At 41.1% G+C, this 26883-nt stretch overlaps 1 protein-coding gene and 1 long non-coding RNA gene across 2 annotated transcripts in view; one reads left to right on the forward strand and one right to left on the reverse strand.

Annotated features, from left to right (window-relative positions):
* Positions 1 to 10462, reverse strand: part of LOC124990901 (uncharacterized) — a 48020-nt gene extending 37558 nt beyond the window's left edge. Inside the window, exon 1 of the long non-coding RNA XR_007109839.1 lies at positions 10264 to 10462. This is a non-coding gene — a long non-coding RNA (uncharacterized LOC124990901). The remainder of the gene's footprint in view (positions 1 to 10263) is intronic.
* Atxn2 (ataxin 2) overlaps positions 9942 to 26883 on the forward strand; it is a 115448-nt gene continuing 98506 nt past the window's right edge. Inside the window, 1 exon segment of the mRNA XM_047561421.1 lies at positions 9942 to 10467. Within this exon segment, the coding sequence (XP_047417377.1) occupies positions 10265 to 10467 (203 nt within the window). The 5' untranslated portion in view covers positions 9942 to 10264.

The following is a 26883-nucleotide window of genomic DNA, read 5'->3' on the forward strand; positions in this document are numbered from 1 at the left end:
TCACCCAGGGAATATAGACTGGGCACACCTACAACTAAGGCATGTGCCCATGCCGAGGGGTCAGGGAGAGGAGAAAGTAGTGAGGGGAGCCAGGTGCTTGAAAATATCTCCAGAGGAGGCAATGATCAACCCAGACAGAGACTGCTGATAAGTCCAGTAAGATGATGACTAAGAATTGGTCACTTGGACTTTGCAGTGGGGAAACCACTGCACGAAGGCATTTCCTTGAAGTGGTAGGGTTTCAGAGAATGGGCTTGGAGGAAAGGGACATGGGGCAGAGAAGTCTCTGCTCCGTGGAGGGCATTGTAGGAAAAGAAGTGGTGGTACAAAAGGTGGGACAGGCAGCAGTACAGGATGACACATGTTAATTATGAGAGCTATTTAGCATGTTGCTTGACTGGAGAGAGTGACCCACTAGAGAAGAGGGGCACTAGGAGTGTCTTTCGGTAGAAGAGACACGACAGGATATAGATAGTACACACGTCCTGTGAGCACAGTGAACATGGGTACAAACATCAACAACTTTCTTATGGAGTCTGTTTCTGTGAATCTGAACCCCTCAGTGTTTGATGAAGAATCTAAGAGCATCTCTTAGATCCAAGGGCATCTGTTAGGATTTTATTATTTATTGCTACCTTCCTATTGTGGTAAAATACACAGAAATTTGATCATTTTAAACTTATTTATTTGTTTATTTGTGGTGCTGGGGATTGAACCCAAGACTTTGTGCATGCTGGGCAAGGGCTCTTGCCATCTGAGTTACCTCCTTAGCCCAACATTTATTTATTTAAAAAATTTTTTTTGTAGTTGTGTATGGACAGAATGTCTTTGTTTTATTTGTCTATTTTTTTGTGGTGCTGAGAATCGAACCCAGTGCCTCACACAGGCTAGGCAAGTGCTCTACCACTGATTTACAGCCCCAGCCAGCCCAAACATACTGATTTATTTAATTTTATTTATTCTAATTTTTGGTTGTTTATGGACCTTATTTTATTCATTTATTTTTATGTGGTGCTGAGAATTGAACCCAGTGCCTCACATATGTGAAGTAAATACTCTACCACTGAGCCATGACCCCAGCCCCCAAACATTTAAATGAACAGTTCAGTAACAAGCAGTGTTGTGCTACTATTATGACTATTTCCAGAACTCTGTCATCCCTAAACAGAAACTGTACCCATTAAACACTACCTCCACACTCTCCCCTTCCTCTGGCCCCAGTAACCATCATTCTACTTTATGCCTACGAATTCAACTACTTTAGGGACTTCATATGAGCAGAATCAGAATATTTATCCTTTTGTGTCTGGCTTATTTCACTTAGCATGATGTCTGAAAGGCAAATCCACGTTGGAGTGTCAGAATTTTCTTCCATTTTAGGCTGTATAACAGTCTGTTGTATATATTCAATAATACACACAATAGATTAAGTGCAGTGTGATTATTTATTCATTCATTTATTTATATACGGTGCTGAGGATCAAACCCAGTGCCTCACACATGCTAGGCAAGCGCTCTACCACTGAGCCACAGTCCCAGCCCACACAATGTGATTTTAATTGTTATTTTTAAAAAATTGTGCTTCTGTCGGGCTGGGGATATAGCTCAGTTGGTAGAGTGCTTGCCTTGCAAGCACAAGGCCCTGAGTTCAATCCCCAGCACCGCAAAAAGAAAAAAAAAATTGTGCTTCTGTCAAACCCAGGACCCCATTCAGGCTACCCAAGTACTCTACCACTGAGCCACACCCTAGCCTTTTTGCTAGCTTTTTTTACTTAAAAAATAAATAAATAGGGCTGGGGAGATAGCTCAGCTGGTAGAGTGCTTGCCTTGCAAGCTTAAGGCCCTGAGTTCGATCCCCAGTACCGCAAAAAAAAAAAAAATTAAAAAAAAAATAAATAAATAAATAAAATTAGATAGCTGGGTGTGATGTGTGCCTGTAATCCCAGCAACTCCACGGGCTGAGGCAGGAGGATCACAAGTTCAAGGCCAGTCTGTGTAACTTTTTTTTTTTTTTTTTCCCTGCGGTGCTAGGAATTGAACCCAGGGCCTTGTGCTTGCAAAGCAAGCACTCTACCAACTGAGCTATATCTCCAACCCAGTCTGTGTAACTTTTGAGGCTGGGTTTCAAAACAAAAAATAAAAAGGGCTGGGAATGTAGCTCAGTGGTAGAGCACTTAACATGAGTATGTTCAAATCTAGTGTTGTTGAGGATTCTGCTAATCATGAATGCTCTTGAAGGAGTTGGGGAGAGGAAAGATTTTTAAGGTCAGCCTGAAATCAATGATGTACTTGCAAAGTGGTGTAATAATATTGCCCAATAAAATGAGATCAAAGGGTATGATCCGGACTCTGAGCAACAAAAAACGAAAACCATAGACTCACAGACCAGGTCAAAATCTGGATGAAAGCTCTCTATACCTTTTCATCTCTATCTCCTAATCTTTTTGTTTTGTAGGGCTGGGGATTGAACGCAGGGCCCTGCACGCTCTGCCACTGAGCTATACCTCAGCCATCTTATCTCTTTATCTTATCTGTACAAGCAGGGCATAGGCTATCCAGCAAGTGCCCTGTTCTTTCCTGTTCCTGCAAACTCTGAAAGGTTCCTTGCTGGGAGAACATCTAGTGTAGGTCGTCACCTCTGATGAAGGACAATGAGGGACAACTTTCCCAAGGTCATGCATTTGCATCTCTCAACAACTAGCTCTGCAGAAACTATTTCCTCATGCCCTTTCCACCATGATGGTTATAATAGCCTTGAATGAAATGACCAAAAATCTAGAGTTTTAGAAATCATCATATTGCTAAAAGGTTTCTTAGCTTTCTTCAGAATTTTGCAAGAAAATTGTCAAAAAAAATTTTTGGTATTGATATTCAATTACTCCATCTCTAATTAAGATGATTATAGAAAAGGATCACTAATTCTTTACTCCCCCCCTTTTTTTTTTCTTTTTTGGTACCAGGGATTAAATCCAGGGGTGCTTAACCTCTGAGCCACATCCCCAGCCCCTTTATATATTTTATTTAGAGATAGGGTCTTGCTGATTTGCTTAGGACCTCGCTAAATTACATCTGTGTACCATTAAGAGATGGAATCTTATTTCCCCTACTTCACAATTCTGGGCTTGGCCATGTGTTTTGCTTTGGCTAATGTGATATTAGAAAAATTGACACAAGAAAAGACCTGTAAAGTGCCTGTGCTTGCTTTTTCTTGCTTCTCCTGGGAACCTGTGGCCCACCATCATGTAAATAAACTCAGGCTAGTTCACTGGATGACTAGAGAAATACGCCAAGTCCTATGACCCCAGATGCAGAGTCACTGCGAGGCAAGTCAGTGAGGTCATAAAATATCTGAACTATCCAAGAGACCAGAACAGGGGATTTGATCAGTTCACTCATTCACAGAATGAGTTATTACACTGGAGATTCCAAGGATTTCAAGATTTGCATGCCAGGAAACCATGACAAAAACTATGTATTTCACAATTATTGCAAACAGCATACCTGGCCACTACCCACAAGACGCCATTTGCATCCCCTTCCTGCTGCAGCAACAAAATATGTCCCTAGACATTTTTTTTAATTCCATTGAGAATCAGCAGGTTGTTTTGAGGATTAAATACCCAAGTTATTGTGTAGAAAGCACTCAGATTATAGCTGGCATATAGTGGGCGCTTTATAAGAGGCTGCAGTTCTTATTATCGTTCTCTATTCCTGGTCTACCTTATGGAAAATACATTTTTTTTTTTTGGTAATAGGGGTAAGACAGTGAGTATTGTTATGTCTGTATCTGATTCTACTCTAGGACAAGAATCCAAGTCCCTAGTCTAAGATCATAGGTCAGTCATTCACTATTAATTATGCCTGACCCTGCTGCGGTTCCATTGTAAAGCTCATGGTATTCTATAGCAAACTACTATATGGTATATGGTATTCTATTAGCAAGATCCCTTGCTAATGGCCAGTTCGACTGTCACTGGCGCTGCGCACATCCATTTTAAATCGCCTTTTGCATTCTTCAAATGTTACACTTCAACTCTTCAGCTTTCCATAAATCTGTGCCCCTGAAACAACAGGCTGTCCACAAAATTCACCCAGAAAACGGGGCGAATCAAAACAAAAAGGGGAGAAGGAGAAAAAACAAAAGGCTGAGTTTCCTTAAATTTCTGGCTCTGCACCAGCACAAGCATTTCCAATGACAAATAAAGAATTCTTTCTTCTGTGTCTATTTCAGCTGGCATCCAACTTATGTCTTATGAATAATGTCACTGCATCATTATTCCATCCCACAAGGTAAAACAAAATGAGCAAGTTACCAACCAGAAGTGTGCTTATTTGGGGGGACTGGCTCACTTAAAGGCTTTTCAAATAATGTTGCTGTGTTCCTATTTTGCCAGACCCCCTCAGTTTTTTCAAAGCTATGGGAAACTTGTTACTTTGCACACAAGGTGTATAAACAATGCCTCCCTGAAAGTCCCCACCCCAAATACTTTCTTTTTATTGCTTTTAGTCTTTTGGGATTCCTGAAGTGTCTACCAATACATTAGCCTCTAAGAATTCTGCATAACCATGGTTAGAAAAATCCATTGGTTTAATTAGCCATGGTCCTATTTTTGAAATTACATCTGCTCTTCCCCCCCAAAAAAATGAAGATTGGTCTTTATAAAAACTTGAAGAGGATGGAGTTTTAGGGGTGCAAGTTAGTTTTGATTTGAATTAATTTTCATGCTTTTGAAAGTGAAATCAAGAGCATTGACTGAATAATGTATCATCATACATTAAACACGATCAAATGAAGCAAGCTGAAAAGAAATGATTGCAGAAAAATGAATTGCTGGGAAGATCAGGTCATGTGACATGTGCTGTTGTAGTCAGTGATAGCAAATCACTCTTCGCATTTTGCCTTCATGGCTCCGTCCATTTGTCATCTCCAAATCTGGAGACTTGATTAATCATTGAAGTAAAGAAAATTAGCAGGCTAACAGGAAGAAAGGACAGAAGAAAGAAAGAAAAAAAAATTAACAGGCTAATAAAAGGGTCATGTAGCTTAGTGAAGGGTCACTGAAAATCACATAACAAGAATCCACAGTACTATATGCCCAGCTCTGAAAGTCTTGGTATGTTTTCTCACTTAAGACTTTTTTTTTCTTTTCCATTTCTGAAATACTGATTGGTCACAGCTATTTTTAAGGTTTAAATGTTAGTGATACTTTTTTTTTTTTTGGGGTGCTAGGGATCGAACCCAGGGCCTTAGTGTTTACAAGGCAAGCACTCTACTGACTGAGCTATCTCCCCAGCCCCAGGAATACTCCCAGCAATACTTCTTAATATCAGAACTCTTTCAGGACACTATTCCTCATTGCCTTGATGATAACTCCTCAAAGACACTTGTTAGTTTAAATGGTTGCCTGAAAATCAATTTTAACTCTATGATATTAGTTCCTGACTCCAGTGTTTGTCTTTAAAGAACTATAAATGCAGCCAGCTGCAGTGGCTCTTGCCTGTAATCCCAGTAACTCAGGAGGCTGAGGCAGAAAGATTCCAAGTTTGAGGCCAGTCTTGGCAAATGAGCAAGACCCTGTCTCAAAAGAAATAAAAAGGGCTGGAGATATAGCTCAATGATAAAGCACCCCCGTATGGGTTCCATTCCTAGTGCACCCCCCCAAAAAAAAGCCCCTCTTGTTCACAGAAATCACAGGAAAAACACTTTTTTGTTATTTGTATTAGTTATCTATTGCTGCAAAATAAATTAGTGCGAAATTTAGCAGCATAAAACAATAAGAGGGTTGGTAGTTTAACTGTCTCTAGCTCAAGGTCTCTAAGAAAGCTGAATAAAATGTAGGCCAGGGCTGTCATCAGTTGGAGGCTTGAAAGGGGATGCTTGGTTTCCAGGCTCACTCACATGGCGGTTGGTAGTCAGCAGGTCCTCACAGTCCGTTGGTTGGAGACCTCAGATCCTTGTGGGCCTTTCCATAGGACAGTTCACAACTTGGCAGCTTGCTTTCCTCAAAGTGGGTGAAAGGGTAGTTGCCATAGTCTCTTTGTGTCTGAATTTTAGAAGTGAAAGTCATAATTTTCCCAAGTTTTAGTTAGAATTGAGTCATAATGTGTAGGTCATCTTTAAGTGGAGATGATTTCACAGGGTCTAAACACCAGCAGGCAAGGAGCAATCGGGACCATCTTAGATAACTGCCCCCACATTATTTATTTTAAGCTGCATTACTCTGACATTTTCTCTCCCTCTCTCCCTCTCTCTTTTTTTTTTTTTTTCCAAGACTTTAACCTTTATTTTTTTAATGTGGTGCTGAGGATCGAACCCAATGCCTCACCCGTGCTAGGCAAGCGCTTTACCACTGAGGTACAAACCCAGACTGACATTTTCTCTCTTTTTCCCCTGGTGTTGGGATTGAACCCAGGGCCTGTGCATGCTAAGCAGGGGCTCTATCACTGAGCTACACCCCAGCCCACTTTGATATTACAATAGAAAGTTAAAGCCCCTTAATATCCAAGTTGCCATTAAATAACTTTCAGAGATATAGAATTGAGGTGAAGGGTTTGCAATAAGAGACATTCATTGGTTTTAGTTGATGATCCTCTCTCCATGAAGAAGAAAGGGAGTGTTTAAAATAGAGTTAACTGGAAGCTGGGCACTGTGGTGCACACCTATAATCCCAGTGACTCGGGAGGCTGAGGTAGGAAGATTGGAAGTTCAAAGTCAGACTCAGCAACTTAGTGAGGCCCTGTCTCAAAATAAAAAATAAAAAAAGGGCTTGGGATTAAGTGCTCTTGGTTCACTCCCCAGTACTGGGGAGAAAAATGTTAAAAATAAGTAGTTTGCTCCAGCACTCAATAATTCCATTTGTAGGAACCTATCCAAGAGAAATGAAAACATTCATATGAAGACAGATATTCACAGCAACATCATTCATACTGGCCCCAACCCTGAAACTATGAAAATGTCTGTCAACTGGTAAGCAGAGACACAAAATGAATATATCTAGTAATGGAATATTATTCAGCAATGATAAGGAATAAAACATCAGACATATTGCATAAGCCTCAAAAACATGATGCTGAAAGGCAGCAGACACGAAAGGCCATTTTTGTAGGATTCCATTTTCATGAAATGTCCAGAATAGGCAAATAGAGAAAGAAGATTAGTGGTTGCCTTGGGCGGAGGATGGAATCCACGAGAAACTGCAAATGAACATGAAGGATCTTTTGGGACTGATAAAATATTTTGAAATTGGTGGCAATCGTTGTATGACTGTAAATTTATTGAGCATCGAGTCATACACAAAATGGGTGAATTTCCTGATCTGTAAATCATGCCTCAATAAAACAAATTTTTAAAATAATGGATTAAAATTTGAGCTTTTTCAGCTTAAATGAAATCAAGGTCGGCCATGTTAGCTTCAGGCCTTCATATTTAGCTCTTTCTTCCCATCTACCTGGAACTTAGTCCTATGATTGAATTCTGGGAGCTTAGTTAAAGATATACTGTTAAATCATTAAAAGTCAAAGAAAGGTGATTGTATTTCTACTATGGCCTTTCTCTTTTTTTGTTCCATCTGGTTTTTCAGTTTCAATTTTCTTTGAGTTAGTGTGTGTGTGTGTGTGTTGTTGTTGTTGGTGGTGGTGGTGGGGCTGTTGAACCCAGGGGCGCTCTACCACTTAGTTATATCCCCAACCCTTTTTAAAAAATTATTTTGAGACAAGGCCTTTCTAAATTGCTGAGGCTGGCCTAGAACTTGCAATCCTCCTGCCTCAGCCTCTCTCTTGCTGGGATTATAAGCATATGCCACTGCATCTAGCTATTCCTTTGGGGTAATATCTTTTTTCTTCAGTACTGGGAATTGAACCCAGGGCCTTCTACTACTAAGCTACAATCCCCAGCAGTTTTTTCAGTTTTATTTTCACACAGGGTCTTACTAAGTTGCCCAGGCTGGCCTTGAACTTGCAATCCTCCTGTCTCATCCCTGCAAGTTGTTGAGATTACAGGCATTTGCTATGGTGCAGCCAGCACCTTTGAGTTATTTTTTATTTTACTTATTTTTATGTGGTGCTGAAGATCAAACTCAGCGCCTCTCACATGCAAGGTGAGCACTCTACCCCTGGAGCTACAACCCTAGCCCCTTTGAGTTAAATTTTAAAGGGGCTTGAAACTGTGAGTTTAAAGGAATATTACATTTCCTCCTCAATCTTTTTTTGTCTTGAAGTCCTCCTTTTCATTTATCAACTTTTTAAAAAGATGTTGATAGACCTTTATTTTATTCATTTATTTATATTTGGTGCTGAGGATGGTGCCTCACACATGCTAGGCAAACACTCTACCACTGAACCACAACCCCAGTCCCCTCCTCAATCTTTTTAACTTAACCAGGAAGTCTGATTTCAGATATCTTACTTTCCAAGTGTTTGCTAAGTGCAAGGACTATTTTTGCCTAGAGTAGTAAATTAATGTAATTTAATTTCAATTAGGCTACTGGAGACTTCTGGTTTAATCATTCACCAAATTTTCCCAGGTCTTTACCCTTCATGTGGACAATCTGAGCAGATTATGGGTAATCTGGGGCGTTTTTCCCCCCTTATCATTTCCTTAAAAAACTAGATGTATTGCCGGTTCGGTGGCGCACCTCTGTAATCCCAGCAGCTTGGGAGTCTGAGGCAGGAGGATCATAAATTGAAGGCTTGCTTCAGTACCTAAGCGAGGCCCTAAGCAACTTAGGAGAGACTGTTTCAAAATAAAAAGGGCTGCGGATGTGGCTCAGGGGTTAAGCGCCTGAGTCCAATCCTTGGTACCCAAAACAAAACAAACAAACAAAAACCCCAACTAGATGCATTGCTAACAAAAAAACAAAAAAGGTATGGACTTGCTTCCAGTCTAATTGTAACACATTTAGAAAACCGACTACTGTGCTGGCTGTGTAAGTTAAAATAAAACTTCTAAAGGGATCAAGGTCTGAAGTTCACATTCTTGTGATGTCTGTTTTGTTTCTATAAAGGGAAACCCCCATTATCCATAGCGAGACCCCATTATCCATAGTTCTACCAATCATGTACATTTCCTTTTGAGTCTCATGAATGAGGAAAAAAGTTCGAGTGAGGGAAAACAGGTTCAAATCAAGGTCAGATATCCAAGAGTTTTCGGGTTATTGTGTTGCTTGGGTGGAAAAAGTGGGGAAAAGGTAATCAGAAGGGGGTGGCCCCGGGAGGCGGCTCGATTCCAAATTTTGGCAGCGAAAGAAAGTACGCCTTCTTCGAGACGCTCGGTGACACTGGTGGGCCTACTGTGTGCCCGGAGTTGGGGGGCACAAAGAAAACTACAGGATGCCAAATTCCTTGAGTCTGGTAACATTCTAGGCGCTTTACGTGTAGCAAGACATCATCCCTGCCCCGAAGACACTCGCAGTTCATTTTCTAGGTTGCATCAGGTGGGGGCAGACGAGGTCCTCTCCTAGAAGTCTGCGGACGTAGAAGGCACCTCGTGCAGGAAGCGAGACTCCCCGGGCGTCCTCTATGCTAGGTCTGCCCCGCCGGCAAACACTGGCACGCCCTCTCCGAAGGGCAGACCCGCCTCGACTAGGGCAGGGCCCGACGCCGGGCCCTCACCCGACCCCCACGAACACAGCCCAGCGCAGCGCCCGCTCCTCACGTGTCCCGCCCGGCCTGGGTCCTCCTCAAGTTCTGCTTCCGCCCGACCCTTCCGACTTCCGGTAAAGAGTCCCTAACCTACACCTTCGCGCCCACCCAGCCCCCACGCCTGGCGTCGCAGCGAGCCCGGCCCCCAATGCGCTCGGCGGCCGCAGCTCCTCGGGGGCCCGCGGCGGCCACCGAGCCTCGCCGCCTCGCTGCAGCCAGATGGCCCGGGTGGCGCGCGCTCCCGCGGGCGGCGCGGCGCGGCGGGCGGGGCGACGCCGCGGCCCCGGGCGCGTATCCCTCCGCCGCCCCTCCCCCGCGCGGCCCCGGCCCCCCTACCTACGCGCCGCGCTTGCCTCCCTCCGCCTCAGACTGTTTTGGTAGCAACGGCAACGGCGGCGGCGCGTCCCGGCCCGGCTCCCAGCGGCTCTTCGGTCTCTGCGGGCTTCCCCGCCCCTTCGTCGTCCTCCTTCTCCCCTTCGCCAGTCCGGCCGCCCCCCCGGCCGCGCCACCCCGCGCCTCCCCGCTCGGCGCCCGCGCGTCCCCGCCGCGCTCCGGCGTCTCCTCGGCGCGCCCGGCTCCCGGCTGTCCCCGCCCGGCGTGCGAGCCGGTGTATGGGCCCCTCACCATGTCGCTGAAGCCCCAGCCACAGCAGCAGCAGCAGCCTCCCGCGGCCGCCAGTGCCCGCAAGCCCGGAGGCGGCGGCCTTCTCACGTCGCCCGCTGCCGCGCCGCCGTCCTCGTCCTCAGTCTCGGCGTCCTCGGCCGCGGCTTCCTCCTCCTCCTCCGCTGCCGCAGCCGGCGCAGGCGGCGGGCGGCCGGGCCTGGGCAGGTGGGTGTCGGCGCCCCAGCCCCCTCCGTTCCCGGCCTGGACGAACCGGGGCCTCGCGTCCCCTCCCCCGCGGCCCACACCGCCGTCCCCGCCCCGTGACCGACCGACTGGGGGGATGGGCTGGGGGCCCGCAGCCGGGGTGGGGTCCCCGCCCGGGTCTGCAGCCCCGGGGCTGGGGTCGGGGGGCGCCGCCGGATCCTGCCGGGATTGTCGGGCCCCATCCAGCCTGTGCAACAGCCCCTCCCCCTCCCGAGCGGTCAAGATGGAGGGACCGGGGAGCCCCCCCTCCCCATTTAAGTGTTAGGAAGGGGTTCGCGGGTCTCGGCGATTGTCAGCCTCTGTTCCACCTCCTTTAAGCTTTTCCTGCCCCGAGTTGGGGGATGCATGTGCAGCGACTCCACCCCCATCTTAAAAATGAACATCGCGGGGTCTTTAGGTCTTCGCTCCGTCTGCAGAAACATGCCTCCTTCCCGGTTGGGGAACATCGAGTGGGGGGGAGTTCGGGCAGCGTCCCCTTCCCCGCTCGGGGGGCAGCCACCGGGCTCCTCCGGAATCGTTAGGGTCTGTCTCGTCCTCAACCTTCCCCTTCCCAGTCCTGGAGAAAATGGAAGGACGGGGCGAGGTGGGTGGGCAGCGGCCTCCCGCACCCTCCTCCCTTTAAACCTGAGGCAGCGGCAGGGGCCCGGTGCAGCCTCCCGCAGCGTTCCGCCCTCCCGCACCTGAGGGAGGTGGGGAGTCCCGGCCCCCTCCCGGCTCCCGCCTTCCCCCGCAAGGCCTCTGGCGCGCGCGGGCGGTGGCCGATCCGCATTGCCGTTCGTGGCCGCGGAGGGGAAGGTGCCTTTGGGGAGTGGTGGGCGAGGGCCGACCTCGAGGGCTGGGGCTGGGACTGGTGCTGGTAGTGGTGGAGGCAGCCTGGAGGCGACAAGCCGCGCATTTCCCCCCAGCTCCGGACCCAGTGTTTATCTAATTTCTGGGGAGAGGATTTGCAGCCTGGGACGTGTTGGGGGTTCCCGAAGGCAGAAATGGGGAGTTTACTTGCGTTCTTGCCCGCTCTTCCCTCCCCATGCCCCAGGTTTGTGGTAGAAGCTGGAGGCTCAGTGTCGTCCCGGCTAACTGGATTTGACTCTTAAGGGTGTGTTTGTGCGGTAGGCCTGTTGGGGGTGGGGGGTGGTTGTCAGTTCGTATTTCACGAACTAAGAAAATGCTTAGTGTTCAAACGAAGCAAATGCCAATAGACTCCATTCCTTTGTGGCTGGTGTCCTTAACTTGGGGAGTGCCGCCAGAGCTCACCAAGGGCACGCAAGTCCATTTCCTCTGTGCTCTGAGAGTCCATCCGTGTTGCAGGCACTAATGTGCCTCCCTCAGGCCTAGGCCGGGTTAGCAGGGCCATTGACCAGCGTCCTCCTTAAATAGACATCCAGGGTTTTGCAGGGTGGGATAAGGGGATTTTTCATTCAGCGTTTTTTGTTTTGAAACACATTTTCGGCAGGACCTTTCCAAAGAATTTTCATCTACAACAGAAGTTACCTATCAAGGTGAATCGAGCTGGTTTTTAAGGAACTTTGCTGCTGAGAACAGTTTTTGACTTGTAACCCCCACTCTCCCAGTTTCCCCTTATCTCAAGCACTCCAAACACTGCTTAACCCAAGTAATTAAGTGAACTGACCAATCAGTCCGTCCAGGATTCTGTAATATCAGTTTTCCTTTCTCAGTGACACTTGGTAAAAAATTTTCATATGATTTTGATAGAAAAGGATATATTTTTTTCTTTCCCTTAGGTGTCAGGAAGGAATCTGTGGGGATCTGTTCAACTTAGTCCCATAATTAAAAATTAAAAGAATGGCTTTTAAGTTGGATTGACTTTTTCGAGTTAAAATTAGGTTATAATAAAGATCAGACCCAGAGGAAATTGAATGATCAAAGATATTTGGGTTTTTAGTACCATTGATCTTTCTTTTTCTGTTACTTGAAACTTCACAAAAGTTGGAGGTTAATTTAGATTCTTGTTTTTAATTCTTTTACGTGAGGCATAAATTGTAGTCATTATTTTGATGTTTTGTCTAATGTATTGGATTCATGTAATCTGCAGAAATTTTTTTCTTTATAGATCTTTAATATAGTTGTGTGATTGCTTTAGATTTTTAATCACTTTATTGGGTTATTTGTAAATCAGTTACAACTTCTAAAATATCTTCACTTATGTTTGTGTATATCAGTAATTATAAGGTTCTGGGAGCAGGAATGAAAGTAACAGCAGCATTGGGTTTGCTTTGTTTGAGATGACAAAATATTCTCTAAAGTCCAGAAATTCAAGTCTGCCTTGATTAACATTTTATATCTGACTTTGTGTGAATAGATTTTTATGATTTTCAAAGGTGATTTATTCTGATTTTATCACATACATTTGAAAGTAGCTATTTTCTCTTAGAAAAGAACAATGCAGCCAGATTCTTAAATTTGAGCATGATTTGACCTTAGTCCAATTATTTTGCTTTTTTACCCTATCATTTTTATGTAGTTGTAGTGATTGTGTATACCTATGGTCAGCTTTTTCCCTTTAACATTGTATTATAATATATTTAAAGGTTTTTACTCAACCATAACAATCTGTTAAATGAAATTTCTACTTTACTATTCTTGGGTTTTGGGTTTCCACTTTTTTTATTTTTATAGATAGTGGTGCAGTGAACATTTTTATACTAATAGCTTTTTGCTTCAGTGTAATTATTTCCCTAGAGAAAGTTCCCAGGAGTGGTTTTACTGGGTCAAAGGGCTTCAAGATTTTTATGGCACTTGCTAACTGTGCCTTATTATTCTTCAGAAGGTGGCTCTTCTATAGAATAGTTTGTGTAGTTTGTCAAATACTGAGAGGGTTTTCAAGTGAAAAGTTGTGTGTGCTGTCAAGTGCATACATTACATAAATTAAGAGCTTTTGTTAGTTACCTGGTTATTTAATTTTGAATTTTGTTCCTCCAAGGATTTAATGAGATATGTGAAGATACTTATGAAGAACTGAGGTTTATCTATTGTGCTGTTACTTTACTGAGTAATGAAGTCACTGAGGGGGAACTGTTCTAAAGCTTTTTTGTTGTTGTTAACCTCCTCTTTGATCCAAAAGTTTATCAACTGCTAGCCTATGACTCAGTTATTTTTGGTAAATTTTGTGTAATTTCATGGCACTATTAAGAATTATCACTGGTTAATCCATTATCTCTTCCTCTTCTACATTTCCTTCCCTCCTTCCCTGTTTTTTAAATTAATGGGTTTATAATACAATTACCTTATTCTCAATTCTAAATAATACATTGGAATTTCTTTGGGTATAGGATTCAGTGTGAATACTCTTTTTTTCTGATGCTGTGGAGAGAATCCAGGGCTACCTCCCCAGCCTCCTTTTTAAAAAAAGTGATTTTCAGCTTTGTGCTTTTGCTTGCTTTTTCTTCAAGCTTTCCAACTTAGAATTTGTGTTGCAAGTGTTCATCATGCTTCTATTTAAATGTCAGTGAGATATTTCTTTAAATATCTTTTAGAAGAACCTAAAACTTCTACATTAAACACAAACTTTTTTACATCTGTGCACAAGACAGATGTAGGTTCTTTTGATATATCCATGAATAAAGCAAAGATAGTTGCTTTCCTAAAGTTTATATTCTAATACAAGGCAGACATGACATTAAATTAGCAATCTATGTATAGTAATAGAGAAAACTGAGATTAGAGGAAAGCGGATTAAGGGCAAAGGGAGTTTGGCAAGGGTAGTTGGTTGCAATTTTAAATGGATTAGCAGAAACTTCATTGAAGAGGGTAACAATTGAATGAAGATTTGAAGAAGTCCCATATTTAACCATTTGTTTTTTTGTTTTGATTAATTAGCCTTGGCTTCATTTGTTATTTATAAGGCTTAAACTGCATCATCCTCAACTCCTTTGATACCCAAAGGAGTACCCTTCAGATTGGTTAGTACCCAATCTGAAGTTAGACCAAAAAAGTTAATTGACTTGAAGGTCATTAGGAGTAAACTGTAGATGACTATTAATGAGTCATATTTTTTTTTTTTTTTTTTTTTGCTTTTCTTTTGTGCTGTATCTAATCAGTTTTGTTTTCATTCCAAATACCTGGAGAATAATACACTTTTTAATATTAGACAGAAGCTTACATCAAATTGATTATCTCAAAGAAAAAAAATCCTGTGGTTGCATTCTGTAACAGTGAAAACATTTATGAGATCCGTCATGGTACTCCTATTCTGGTTAAATGTAAACTTGTATTTTCTGTGTTTCTTTAATTGGAGAGACAGTTTTAATTTTGCACAGGGGATGTTAACTCATATCATAGCTATTTAATAGCCATATGTTTCAACTTAAAGGAGGATCTGATTTTTTTTTTTTGGTCCTAAATCGTTGCAGCTGTGTTAGAACTTGCTTTTACTATAGCACAGAGGGTGTTTTACTTTGAAAAGAATTTTAAAGTTTTAGATTTTTTTCCTTGAATTATGATTTTCTATTTTGGCTAGTTAGTAAAAGTTTTAATATTATATAAATAGTTGAACTTGAATGAAATTATTTTTGTAGCCATTTCAAATGATTGTGACAGTTTCAGTGGAGATGTAAACGGAGTTTACTAGCAGGCCTACTTGCTGCTGTACCTTTTAAATTGAGAATACATGGTTTTATTTTTTTTTTTGTTTGTTTTTTGTTTTTGTTTTTCTTTTTTTTTGAAGCATATCTGGGTCATTTGTGCCTGTTATCATCCTGAGGTTTTTAAGAAGTCTCTCTACAGTTGTCTGTTTAGCAAGAGTCACTAAAGGTAGAATGCTACTTTTTTTTTCCCCTTCTTCTTTTTTTGGTTTGGTTCTGGGGATTGAACCCAGGGGTATTTTACCACTGAGTTATAGCTCCAGCATTTTATTTTGAGACAGGGTCTCACGAAGTTACCAAGTTTGACCTGGAACTTTGAGTTCTCCCGCCTTAGCCTCCTCTTAGAGTTGCTGGGATTACAGATGTGGGCCATTTACTATACCTGGCTTGACTTTTTTTTTTTTTTTTTTTTTTTTTTTTGCTGTTATTTTGGTGATCCTGGGTATTGAACCCAGGGCTTCACCAGGTTAGGCAAGTGCTTTACCACTGAGCCACGTCCTCGGCTATGGTTGAGCTATATCTTAATTTGCTCTTTTTTCTCTTTTGAATTTGTCTTTTGATCTCAGGTCCTGGCACATACTAGGCAAGCCCTCTGACCACTGACGTACATCCCCAACCCTTCATAATGTGTTTTTGTTGTTGTTTTTGTTTTCTGTACCAGGCATTGAACCCAGGGTTGCTTATTCCACATCCTCAGTCCTTTATTATATTTTATCTTGAGACAGGGTCTTGCTGAGTTGCTTTGGGCCTCGATGAGTTGCTGAGGCTGACTTTGAACTTGAAATCCTCCTGCCTCAGCTTCCTGAGCTGTTGGAATTACAGGTGTGCATCAGGTGTGTATGCGCCTGGCTCATAATGTGTTTGGTTATTTTTGAAAAGTTTTCTACTGAAAAAATAATTTTTTCAACTTTTTAAGGTAACATTCCATATTGAACATTTTTACGTGTGTATATTTACATATACATTTACATATATATACATACACACATGCACGCACACAAATATATATGTGTGTGTATAATTCGGTTATTGTGTGCATAGTCTTGTAACATTTGTTTTTTTGTGGGAATTGGAGCTGGGGCCTCTTTACCACTGAATCTTATCCCCAGACCTTTTATTCTTTGTTTTTAAATTTTGAGATAGTCTTGCTAATTTGCCCTGCCTGGCTTTGAACTTGTGATCTTCCTTCCTCAGCCTCTCGAGTAGCTGGGATTACAGACCTGCATCACCATGCTTGGCTACTGTTCTCTTTTAACAATAGTTTTCCTGTTGCTTTCTGACTCCTGATAGGATGTTCTCATCATTATTGCTCTATGCAAATAATTTAAAGTGGTAAGATTTTTACTCATTTATTCATTCATTCAGCAAACACTGATTGAGTACTATTTATATTCCCAGTACTCTGCTGGGCACTTGGGAATACATGGTGAAGAAAGTAGACTTGAATTCCTGTCCTCATGGAGCTGGGAATATAGTCATATGCCACCGTGCCAGGCAAGATGAGACTATGAGCAGGTGTGCAGAACAGATTTATTCTTGAGGTTAAATATTGAAAAACAGTCTTTGAGTACTGCCTCATTTATAGTTGGAAGTTCTTTCTCTTACACTTTTATAATTTGAAAAGGATTAGAAGTTTTAAGGCACCCCCTAGCCCCCACTTAGGAATTTAGTTCAGGGCTTTGCAATATGCTAGGCAAGTGCTTTAAATACTCTTTGTAGGAAAGTAAGTTTCTGCAGAGAAACAAAAAGTCCTTGGAAATTAAAATGACACATAATCATCATCATCTTCCCCCTTTTTTTTTTTGGTAGTGAGGATTGAACCCAAGCATGGTCATCCACATTCCCAGACCTTTTTCTAAAAGTTATTTTTAAAAATTTGTTTAGGGATAGGGTCTTGCTAAAGTTGCTGAGGCTGACTTTGAACTTGAAATCTTTCTGCCTCAGCCTCCCAAACTGAGATTATAGGCATTCCCAACGTGTCTGGCCTTTTATTTTTTATTTATTTATTTTTTGAGATAGCCAGTTTTAGAAATTTGGCATACATGATTTCAGAATCTTTGTGAACTTACACATATATTGAACAAAATGAGATGTACTTTTATTTTTTGCAGCGATGGGAGTCAGACGCAGGGCCTCAAGAATTCCAGGCAAGCACTCTCCCATTGAGTCCTGTCCTCAGTTTGGTGCATGTGGTTTTGAATTCAAAAGTATGTGCAATTGTTTAAAATATTTTTAAAATGATAGAATATTAGAGCATGAAGAGGTAACAAATTCATAAAATAAAAACAAATATCTCTAAACATTGAGAGATTAGGAAAACTTAAAAAAAAAAACAAAAAACCTTTGTTTATTTTTATTTTTATTTTTTTAACACTTTTTTTTTTTTTTTTTTTTTTTTCCGGTGCTGGGGATTGAACCCAGGGCCCTGTGCTTGCAAGGCAAACACTCTACCAACTGAGCTATATCCCCAGCACCTTTGTTTATTTTTATGTGGTACTGAGGATCAAACTTAGTGCCTCACACGCTCTGTACCACTGAGCCACAACACCAGCCCGGGAAAACTTTTGTTTTACTTTTGCAGTGGCAGAGCAGTAAGGGCTATATTCAAAGCATAAAGTGGACCACTGTTCCATTTTCCTACTGTCAATTTCTGCATTCCATTTCTGTGGAAAAATGGGTGACGACATCTCCAAGCTGCTTCCTGCTGAAAGAGGGTGAGGTCGGGGGAAGTAACCCAAAGTCCTTGTTCTTTTATCACGTGGGATGTGAACAGTTAAGGGTATTCAGCATCAGAGCAGTTCAGAGGTCCAGGAGATTAGGGAAACTTGACTAAAGCAACTTTTATAGAACTTTACTAAACCCTTTGCTTAAATAAACAAGCCATGCTGGGCATTATGGCACATGCCTGCAATCCCAGTGGTTTGGGAGGCTGAGGCAGGAAGATCATGAGCTCAAAGCCAGCCTCAGCAATTTAGCAAGACCCTGTCTCAAAATATAAAAAACGTACTGGGGATCTGGTTCAGTGATTAAGTGTCCCTGGGTTCAATCCCTTGTACACAGAAAGAAAAAATAAACACATAATTAAGATCATACTATATATTTTGAAGAGTACACAGTTACAGGCATCCCATTCCCTTCAGGATTGCTTTTGTAACTGAGTTTGATTTGCTAAAGGAGGTCTAGTTGCTTTGTTTTGTTTAATTTTTATTTAGAGACATGGTCTTGCAGAATTGCTTAGGACCTCACTAAGTGGTGAGACTGACTTTGAACTCAGGATCCTCTTGCCTCAGCCTCCTGAGCTGCAGGGATTACAGGTGTGTACCACCACATGGGCCTTATCTTTGTTCTTATATGTAATTCTGTATACATGTAGTATGAAATCAAATGTTAAAGTCCTTGGTTTTATTATTTTTAATGGCTTAGAATTGTTACAAATCGGGGTAATTACAAGTGTTTACCCTTAGGCTTTTATTGGCTGATAATTATTTGCGATTGTACTCATGAAATTTTTAAATTCTCTTTAAAGATTCTTATGTAGATTGCCTATAATTTAAGCCTTGAAGTTGAGTCAAGTGGTTATAAAATAACAATTTTATGCCATGATTAGTAGCATACTGCAACTTGGGAATTAAATAAAATGTCATTCTATAATGGATTCTTTGAGTGTGTGGTATGAGCTTTGTCTGATGTAATTTTTAATGAATATGACTTATTTGTGTTAAGTTTATCAAGGGTTTAGAACTTTGTCCTCTTGAAGATACTCCTTGAGAGTTTTAACAGTGTTGCCAGTAGTCGAATATAAATATATATTTTTGGTGCTGGGGATTGAACCCAGGGCCTTGTGGCAAGGCAAGCACTCTACCAACTGAGCTATATCCCCAGTCCCTAGTCAAATATATTTTATTGCTACTTCTCATATTGCTTTTATACATCTTTTGTTAAAAAAAATTCTTAGCAATAGTTTTTATCTTCTTAAAAAATTTTTAAATTTTTTAGTAGTTTTTACTTGATTATAATATAATTTTTTTTAAAGGACTTTAAAGTTTGGGGTCTCATAAGTGTTTATTGTGGACTTTGCCCAGTTAACTATTTTCATCCCTAAAACATTCGGAAATCAGGAATTGAATACTTAAGGTTTTCTGTGCTGAAGTTTGCAGGTTACAGAATGGGGAATTCTTCAGGGTCTCTTTCAGAGCTTATTTGCTTTAACTTTACACATTCTTTTTTTATGATTTGTAGATTGCTAGTAAGTAAAAAGTATAATTTTTTCGAGTCAGACGTTGACAGCAATGAAAAATAATGATAGTGTGATAGAAAGTTATGAGACTGTAGAGTTACAAAAAACAGATTCAGCCAGGTGCAGTGGTGCACGCCTGTAATGAGGCTGAGGCAGAAGGATCACAAGTTCAGGGCCGGACTCAGCAAGTTAGTGGGACCCTGTCTCAGAAAATGAAAAGGCCTGGGGATGTAGCTTACTGGTAAAGCACCCCTCAGTTCAAGCCTCAGCATACAACAAAAACAACCAGACACCAGAGCTTAAAAAGTTTTATCATCCTGGGAGATTTGACTATATCTAGGTTTATACTTCTGTGCCTTAGACCTCAGAGGCATTACTATTGTATAGCACAGTGTAGTTAAATAATGTGTTCATAATGGTGACTCATAAAGACAAGGTTAAATTGTTTTTCATATCAAGTATTTTCAAACTGCAGGTCATGACCCTTTAGTAGGTTGTGAAATCACTTCAGTGGGTCATGACAAAGCATTTTTAGAAAAACAAAAAAATAGAATGTATTACTTTATTAAGGGTAAGTTTTTAAAGAAACTTCTGTTTGAGAAATGTGTATGTACTGCTTTGCAGTGTAAAACGTGATTTTTTTGGCGTGTGCGTGTATGTGTTTTATGGTACTGGGGATTGAACCCAGGGGTGTTTAACCACTGAGCCACATCACCAGCCCTTTTTTTATTTTTTGACACATGGTCTTCCTAAGTTGCTTAGGTCCTTGTTAACTTACTGAGGCTGTCCTTGAACTTGTGATCCTCCTGCCTCAGCCTCTTGAGTTGCTGGGATTACAGGTGTGTACCACCATGTGGGGCTAAAATGTAATTTTTCATATATGTAGTCAAAAGTAGTTATTACATGGGCTGGGGTTGTGGCTCAGGGCCTGCCTAGCATATGTTAGGCACTGGGTTTGATTCTCTGTACCACATATAAATAAATGAAGGTCTGTCAACAACTAAAAAAATATTTAAAAAGTATTTAATTATATTTGAGACACCAAAATGCAGTAAAAGGGTTGGAGAAATGTTTTGATTTATGCCTAGGCTATGGTTGTCAGAAGTACAGGATGCTCAGTTAAATATGAATTTCTAAGAGCTGGAGCTGTAGAGTGCATGTGAGTGAGGAATCCTTAACACCCAAAAAAAAAAAAAAAAAAAAAGAGTTGGGTGTGATTTCACATACCCGTGATACTCAGTTTGGGAGGTTGAGGCAGGAGGATTGTAATTTTGAAGACAACCTTGGCTGTTTAGCAAGGTTGTGTCTCAAAATTTTTAAAAAGAGCTAGGAATATAGTTTAGTGGTACTGCAAAGTGCCCCTGGGTTCAATCCCTGGTACCACCAAAAAAATAAATTTATTTTCTGATAAACAATGACTAATTTTATTTATTTATTTTTTCAGTACTAGGGAATGAACACAGCTTTGCACTTGCTAGGCTAGCAGTCCGTATCACTGAGCTACATCATCTCCAACCTGTTTTGTTTTTTATTATTTTGTAACTGGGAAATGAACCCAGAGGTACTTAACCACTGAGCCACATCCCCAGTCTTTTTTATTTATTTTAGTTCTTGCTCAGTTGTTTAGGGCTTTGCTAAGTTGCTGAGGTTGGCTTTTGAACTCGTGATCCTCCTGCCTCAGCCTCCCGAGCTGTTGGGATTATAGATGTGTGCCACTGTGCCCAGCTGTATTTATCTTTTTTTTTTTTTTTTTTGAGTGCTGGGGATTGAACCCAGGGCCTTGTGCTTACAAAGCAAGCACTCTGCCAACCGAGCTATCTCCCCAGCCCCTCTATTTTTGTTTGGAGACAAGGTCTTGCTAAATTGCATAGGGCCTCACTAAATTGCTGAAGCTCGTCTCAAAACTTGTTTTTCTTTTTTGGTACTGGGAGTTGAACCAAGGGGCTTAAACACTGAGCCATATCCCTAGCCTTTTTTAAAAATTATTTATTAGAGACAGGATCTCGCTGAGTTGCTTAAGTTCCTTGCTAAGTTGCTGAGACTGGCTTTGAACTTGTGATCCTTCTGCCTCAGCCTCCCAATCTGCTGGAATTACAAGCATGTGCCACCTCTCCTGGCTGGTCTCAAAATTTTTAATCCTCCTGTTTTAGTCTCCTGAATCACTGGGATTATAGACTTGTGCCACCGTACCTGGCCTCTTTTTTAAGTTGCAGGTGGACATGATACCTTTCTTTTTTTTTTTTATGCGGTGCTGTGGACTGAACCCAGTGCTTCACACATGCTAGGTGAGTGCTCTACTGCTGAGCCATAACCCCTGCCCTGGCTGTTTTATTTTGAGACATGGTCTTGTTAAGTTGCTCAGGTTGGTCACAATCCTTCTGCCTTAACTCTCTAGTAGCTGGGATTGCAGGTGTGTACTGTCACCCCTGGCTTATCTTATCTCTTAAATGTAGTTTTTAAAGGTTTGACCCCAGTCTTCTCTTGCTTACTGTCTTACCATTGAAAAATGTGATTTTTTTTCCTCTGTTCTTGAAACTTATGGAAGGTATTGTTCACGTGGCATTCAATACACAGTGTCTTGTGTTTAAGTGCAGCAGCTCTTCTCCTTGGAAACTTTCAGTTTAGGATTAACTTTGAACTAGGAGCAGTTACACTCCAAACAGCCACTAACAGGTGACTTTTTTTGTTTTTGTTTATGGTCAAATTTCACAATCATTGTTGTCATCTTTAAAATCTGTGTGTTTACTATGCTTGAACTTAGATTATTGTTAAAGCTATCATATTCAAGAGTAGCAGTAGTGAGTATTGATAGTGCATCAGAAGAAAACATTTAATCATGGTAGAAATGACAGATTTGATTTGGAAGAAGACTAAATGTAGTTAAAATGCTATTGCTGAAGCTTGTCAAGGCCTATACACAGTGCTGCAGGTTCATAAGTTCATTAGATGTAGGGGCTAACGGGAGTCTTCAGTGACAAAGATTTTTTAAACTGGGGTGTGGCAGCACATGCCTGTAATCCTAATGACTTGGGAGGCTGAGGCAGAAGGATCACAAGTTTGAGGCCACCTTGGCAACTTAGCAAAGCCCTAAGCTGTAGACCTTATCTCACAATAAAAAAATATAAAACTGGCTGGGGATGTGTCTCAGTGGTTAATTGCCCCAGTAACATCCCTCGCCCCCCAAGGTTTGATCCCTAGATAAAAAAAAAAAAAAAAATGGGACTGGGGTTGTAGCTCAGTGGTGAAGCTCCATCCTCAGCACCACATAAAAATAAATAAGATGAAGGTATTGTTTCTGTCAACACCTAAAAATATTTTTAAAAAATGTTAGATTGAGTTTTGTGGAACGATGTCCAACAGCATATTCAAAACTGTTCACCTTGGGGCTAGGAAAAAATGAATATGCAGAGGAGACTTTTTTTCTTATTGTTTACTGCACTGTGATTTAGCTCAAGTTAAGATACTCTTTCTCTGGAATGTTATATTTTAGGTGTACTGAGATCTAATTACATAAAGTAAAATTTACCCTTTGGAGTGTATTTTTTTTCTTTTTTTTTTTTTCTTTTTTGGTACTTGGGATTTTTGGTACCATGAGTGCTTAACCACTGAACTACATCCCTAACCCTTTCTATTTATTCTTTTTTTTTTGAGACAGGGACCTCACTGAGTTGCTGAGGCTGGCTTTGAACTTGAGTTTCTCCTGCCTCAGCCTCCTGAGCTGTAGGTATTACAGGTGTGCGCCACTGCACCAAGCATGTTATTTTTTTTAAACATATATATATTTTTAGTAGATACAGTACCTTAATTTTGTTTGTTTTTATGTGGTGCTGAGATGGTGCTGAGGATTGAACCCAGTGCCTCACACATGCTAGGCAAGCACTCTGCCACTGAGCTACATCCCTGCCTCCCAACATGTTTTTTGTATTTTTCTTCAGTGAATCTGCTTTCCCCAATCCTGGCATTTATTGATTTATTTCCCATCCTTACTCTGTAGTTTTGTCTTTTTTGGAATGTCATGGAATCCATACAGCTTACAGCCTTTTATGCCTAACTTGTACACGCATAGCATAATGCTTAGAGATTGATTTGTGTTATTGCATGTAACAGTCGTTTCTGCCTCCCTGTTTTTTTCTTTTTGAGTAGTATTTCATTATGTGTATGTACCAGTTTGTTCATCAAGTGATAGACACTTGAGTTGTTAGTAGTTTTGCCTTATTAGCAGATTTTGGTTATGAATAAAGCTGCTATATTTATGTACAGGTTTCGTGAACTTACAGTTTCATTTCTCTTGGCTAAATATATAGAAATGGGAATGCTGGGGTATGTGGCAAGTCTTTAATTTTAAAAGTAATTGCTGGGCTGAGGATGTTGCTTGATGGTAGAGTGCTTACTTAGCATACAGAGGTCCTGGGTTTGATCTCTAATACTGCAAAAAAAAAAAAAAAGACTACTATATTTGCTTTCTCCTCAGCAGTATATGAGATTTCTGTTCCAATTCCTTGTCAGCACTTAGTATATTAGTCTTTATTTTGCGATATGCTAGTGGGTGTGTAGTGGTATTATGATTAAATGTGTGTTTTTCTGATTCCTAATATTGATCAATCTTTTTATGTGCTTATTTGCCATTAGTATTTTATCTTTGGTGATGAGAAACTATTTGAGTTCTAACTCACTTGTAAGTACTTGTCTTCATCTTTTTGGGTTTAGAACATCTTGAGGGCAGGGACAAGTAGACTATAACTTTGTGTATTTAGTAACCGGTCAGTTATTTACTATGTGAGTATTGGTTTCATTACTCACATACCATAAGCTAAACTTGTTTAAGACTTTTTCTGAAGTACCTTCTGTTTGTCAGGCTCAACGATACAGTAGTAAACAAGCTAGATAAGATTTTTCCTGGGACTGGAGTTGTGGCTCAGTGGTAGAGTGCTTGCCTGGCATATGTGAGGCACTGGTTTCAATCCTTAGCACCACATAAAATAAATAAATAAATGAAATAAAGGTATTGTGTCCATCTACAACTTTTAAAAAAAATCCACTAACAACTAAAATATATTAAAAACAAAGATCTTTCCTTTCCTGGAGTGCATGTGCTGGTGTAGACAGCAGAAACTTCATACTGCCCCCTTCTACCTCATTGATACTGAAGTGTTTCAGGAGCTAATAATTAATTTCTGTATTATAAAATCTTGGAAGGAGTTTTCTTAGATGAGGTGGAAAAACAGTTTTCATTTAAAGACAGGTCCTGGGTCGTACTGGTGGTGCAAATCTGTAATCTCAGTGATTTAGGAGTCTGAGGCAGGATGGCAAGTTCAAGACCAGCCTCAGCAATTTAGCAAGGCCCTAAACAACTTACTGAGACCCTGCCTCAAAATTAAAAAAATGACTGGGGATGTAGCTCAGTGACAAAGCACTTATGGGTTCAATCCCTGGTACCAAAAAAAAAAAAAAAAAAAAAAGGCCTCCCCTTATGAACAGTTTAGCATGTTGCTTAAGACCTTATTCCTTTTTAAATTTTTTTTTGTGCTAGTCTTAAGTTGCCTTGACTGACTTTGAACTTGTGATCCTCCTGCCTCAGCCTCCCTAGTTAACTGGAACTTTAAGAATCTGCCACCACAGTCTTAACCCTTTTAATGTTTTAGGAACGGCCACTGGTTAGTCACAGAAATCAGTGTTTGATTAGGGTCATAATTGAAAAGGAAACATGGAGTTGATTCCTCTGTGAATCTGTTTCTAGGGGGTGTGTGTGTGTGTGTGTGTGTGTGTATAATGTAATTATTACACAACTCTGGGATAATCTGCCCAGAGAAGTTAAATGACCTGTTAAAATTCATTGCAGCTAGAAAGGGTCTAAGAGATAGAATGACATACTATTATTGTATTAGGATCTCTGGAAAGGTATATGTGAGAAGAAAAGGCGTGAAGGAGTTAAGGAGTGTTGGGATTGTTCCCCCATCATCCCCCCATCCTTTTGAGGATTGAACCTAGGGCTAGTGCCCTAGTGTAGTTCAGTGGTAGGCAAGTGCTCTACCACTGAACTACATTCCCAGTGCCACCTTTCCTTCTTTTGAGACAGGGTCTTGCTAAATTTCCCAGACTGGGCTTCAATTTGGGATCCTTCTGCCTCAGCCTCCTTAGTAGCTAGGATTACAGGTTTGGGTGATCATGCAGAGCAGGATCATGGTTTTTTTTATTTTTTTATTTTTTTATTTTTTAGTTGTAGATGGACACCATTTTTATGTGGTGCTGAGGATCGAACCCAGCGCCTTGCACATTCAAGGCAAGTGCTCTACCACTGAGCCACAGCCCCAGCCTGGGATCATTTTCTTTTCTTTCTTTCTTTTTTTTTTTTAATTTTTATTGCAAACAAATGGGGGATACATATTTCTCTGTTTTGTACATGGAGTAAAGGCATACTATTTGTGTAATCATACATTTATATAGGGTAATGGTGTTTGATTCATTCTGTTAATTTTTTTCTTCCACCCCTCTTTTCCCTCTGTACAGTCCCTCCTTCGTCCATTCTTGCCCCCTCCCACCAGGATCATTTTCATTAATTGAACAGAAACTTTGAGTTAGCTGGGTTAAAGAATGTATAAATCACACTTGTAAGAATTACAAGTGGAGGAAAAATAGGGAATTTGCATTTGTGACATGTAATGAATTTGAAGTCTATAATGCTATAAGAAGTCTGCATCTGTGTGTGTGTTTTTTTGTATTAGGGATTGAACTCAGAGGCGCTTAACCACTGAGCCACATCCCCAGCCCCCCCCCCCCCTTTTTTTTTTTTTTAAATTTTGAGACAGGGTCTTGATAAGTTGCTTAGGGCCTCAGCCTCCCAAGCTGCAGGGAGGCCATCACATTTGGCTCATCTGCATGTTTTTTAAACTCAATCTTAATGGTCTAGGAAATAGGAATTCTTTTTTTTTTTTTTTTGGTATTGAGAATTCAACCCAGGGCTAGGCAAGTGCTAGGCAAGTGCTCTACCACTGAGCTACTTCCTCAGCCCCCTTTTTTAAAAAAAAAATTCTGTATTTTGAGACAGGATCTCTAAATTGCCCACACTGGTGATCCTCTAACCTTAGCCTTCCAAGTAGCTGGAATTATAGGCATGTACAACAGTGACTGGCATATATAGCTTTATTTTCCTGTATAAAACATACATATGTAGTTTTTCTGAACCAGGTGATGTTTGTAGCATTTTTCTAGAGAAAAAACTGTAGATATTTGAGATGTGGAAACAGTTTATGGAAAACTTTCTATTTAGGTAATGATGGTTACCATTTATTGTGTCTGTTAGGTTTCAGGAACCATACCAGGTGAATTAATTGTATATCTCTTTAATCCTTATAATAGCCCAGCTTTTCAAGTTGGTCATGCTATATCCATTTTTCAGATGTGGAAGTGGTGGTTCAGAGAAATTAAGAAACCTGCCCCCAGGGTCAAAGAGCTAGGCATAATGGAGCTGAGATTCTAACTCTAAGCCTTTGAAGCTTTTTTTTTTTTTTTTGGGTGCTGGGGATCGAACCAGGGCCTTGTGCT

Source organism: Sciurus carolinensis, chromosome 8 (genome assembly GCF_902686445.1).
Source record: "Sciurus carolinensis chromosome 8, mSciCar1.2, whole genome shotgun sequence".
Lineage (NCBI taxonomy): Eukaryota > Metazoa > Chordata > Mammalia > Rodentia > Sciuridae > Sciurus > Sciurus carolinensis.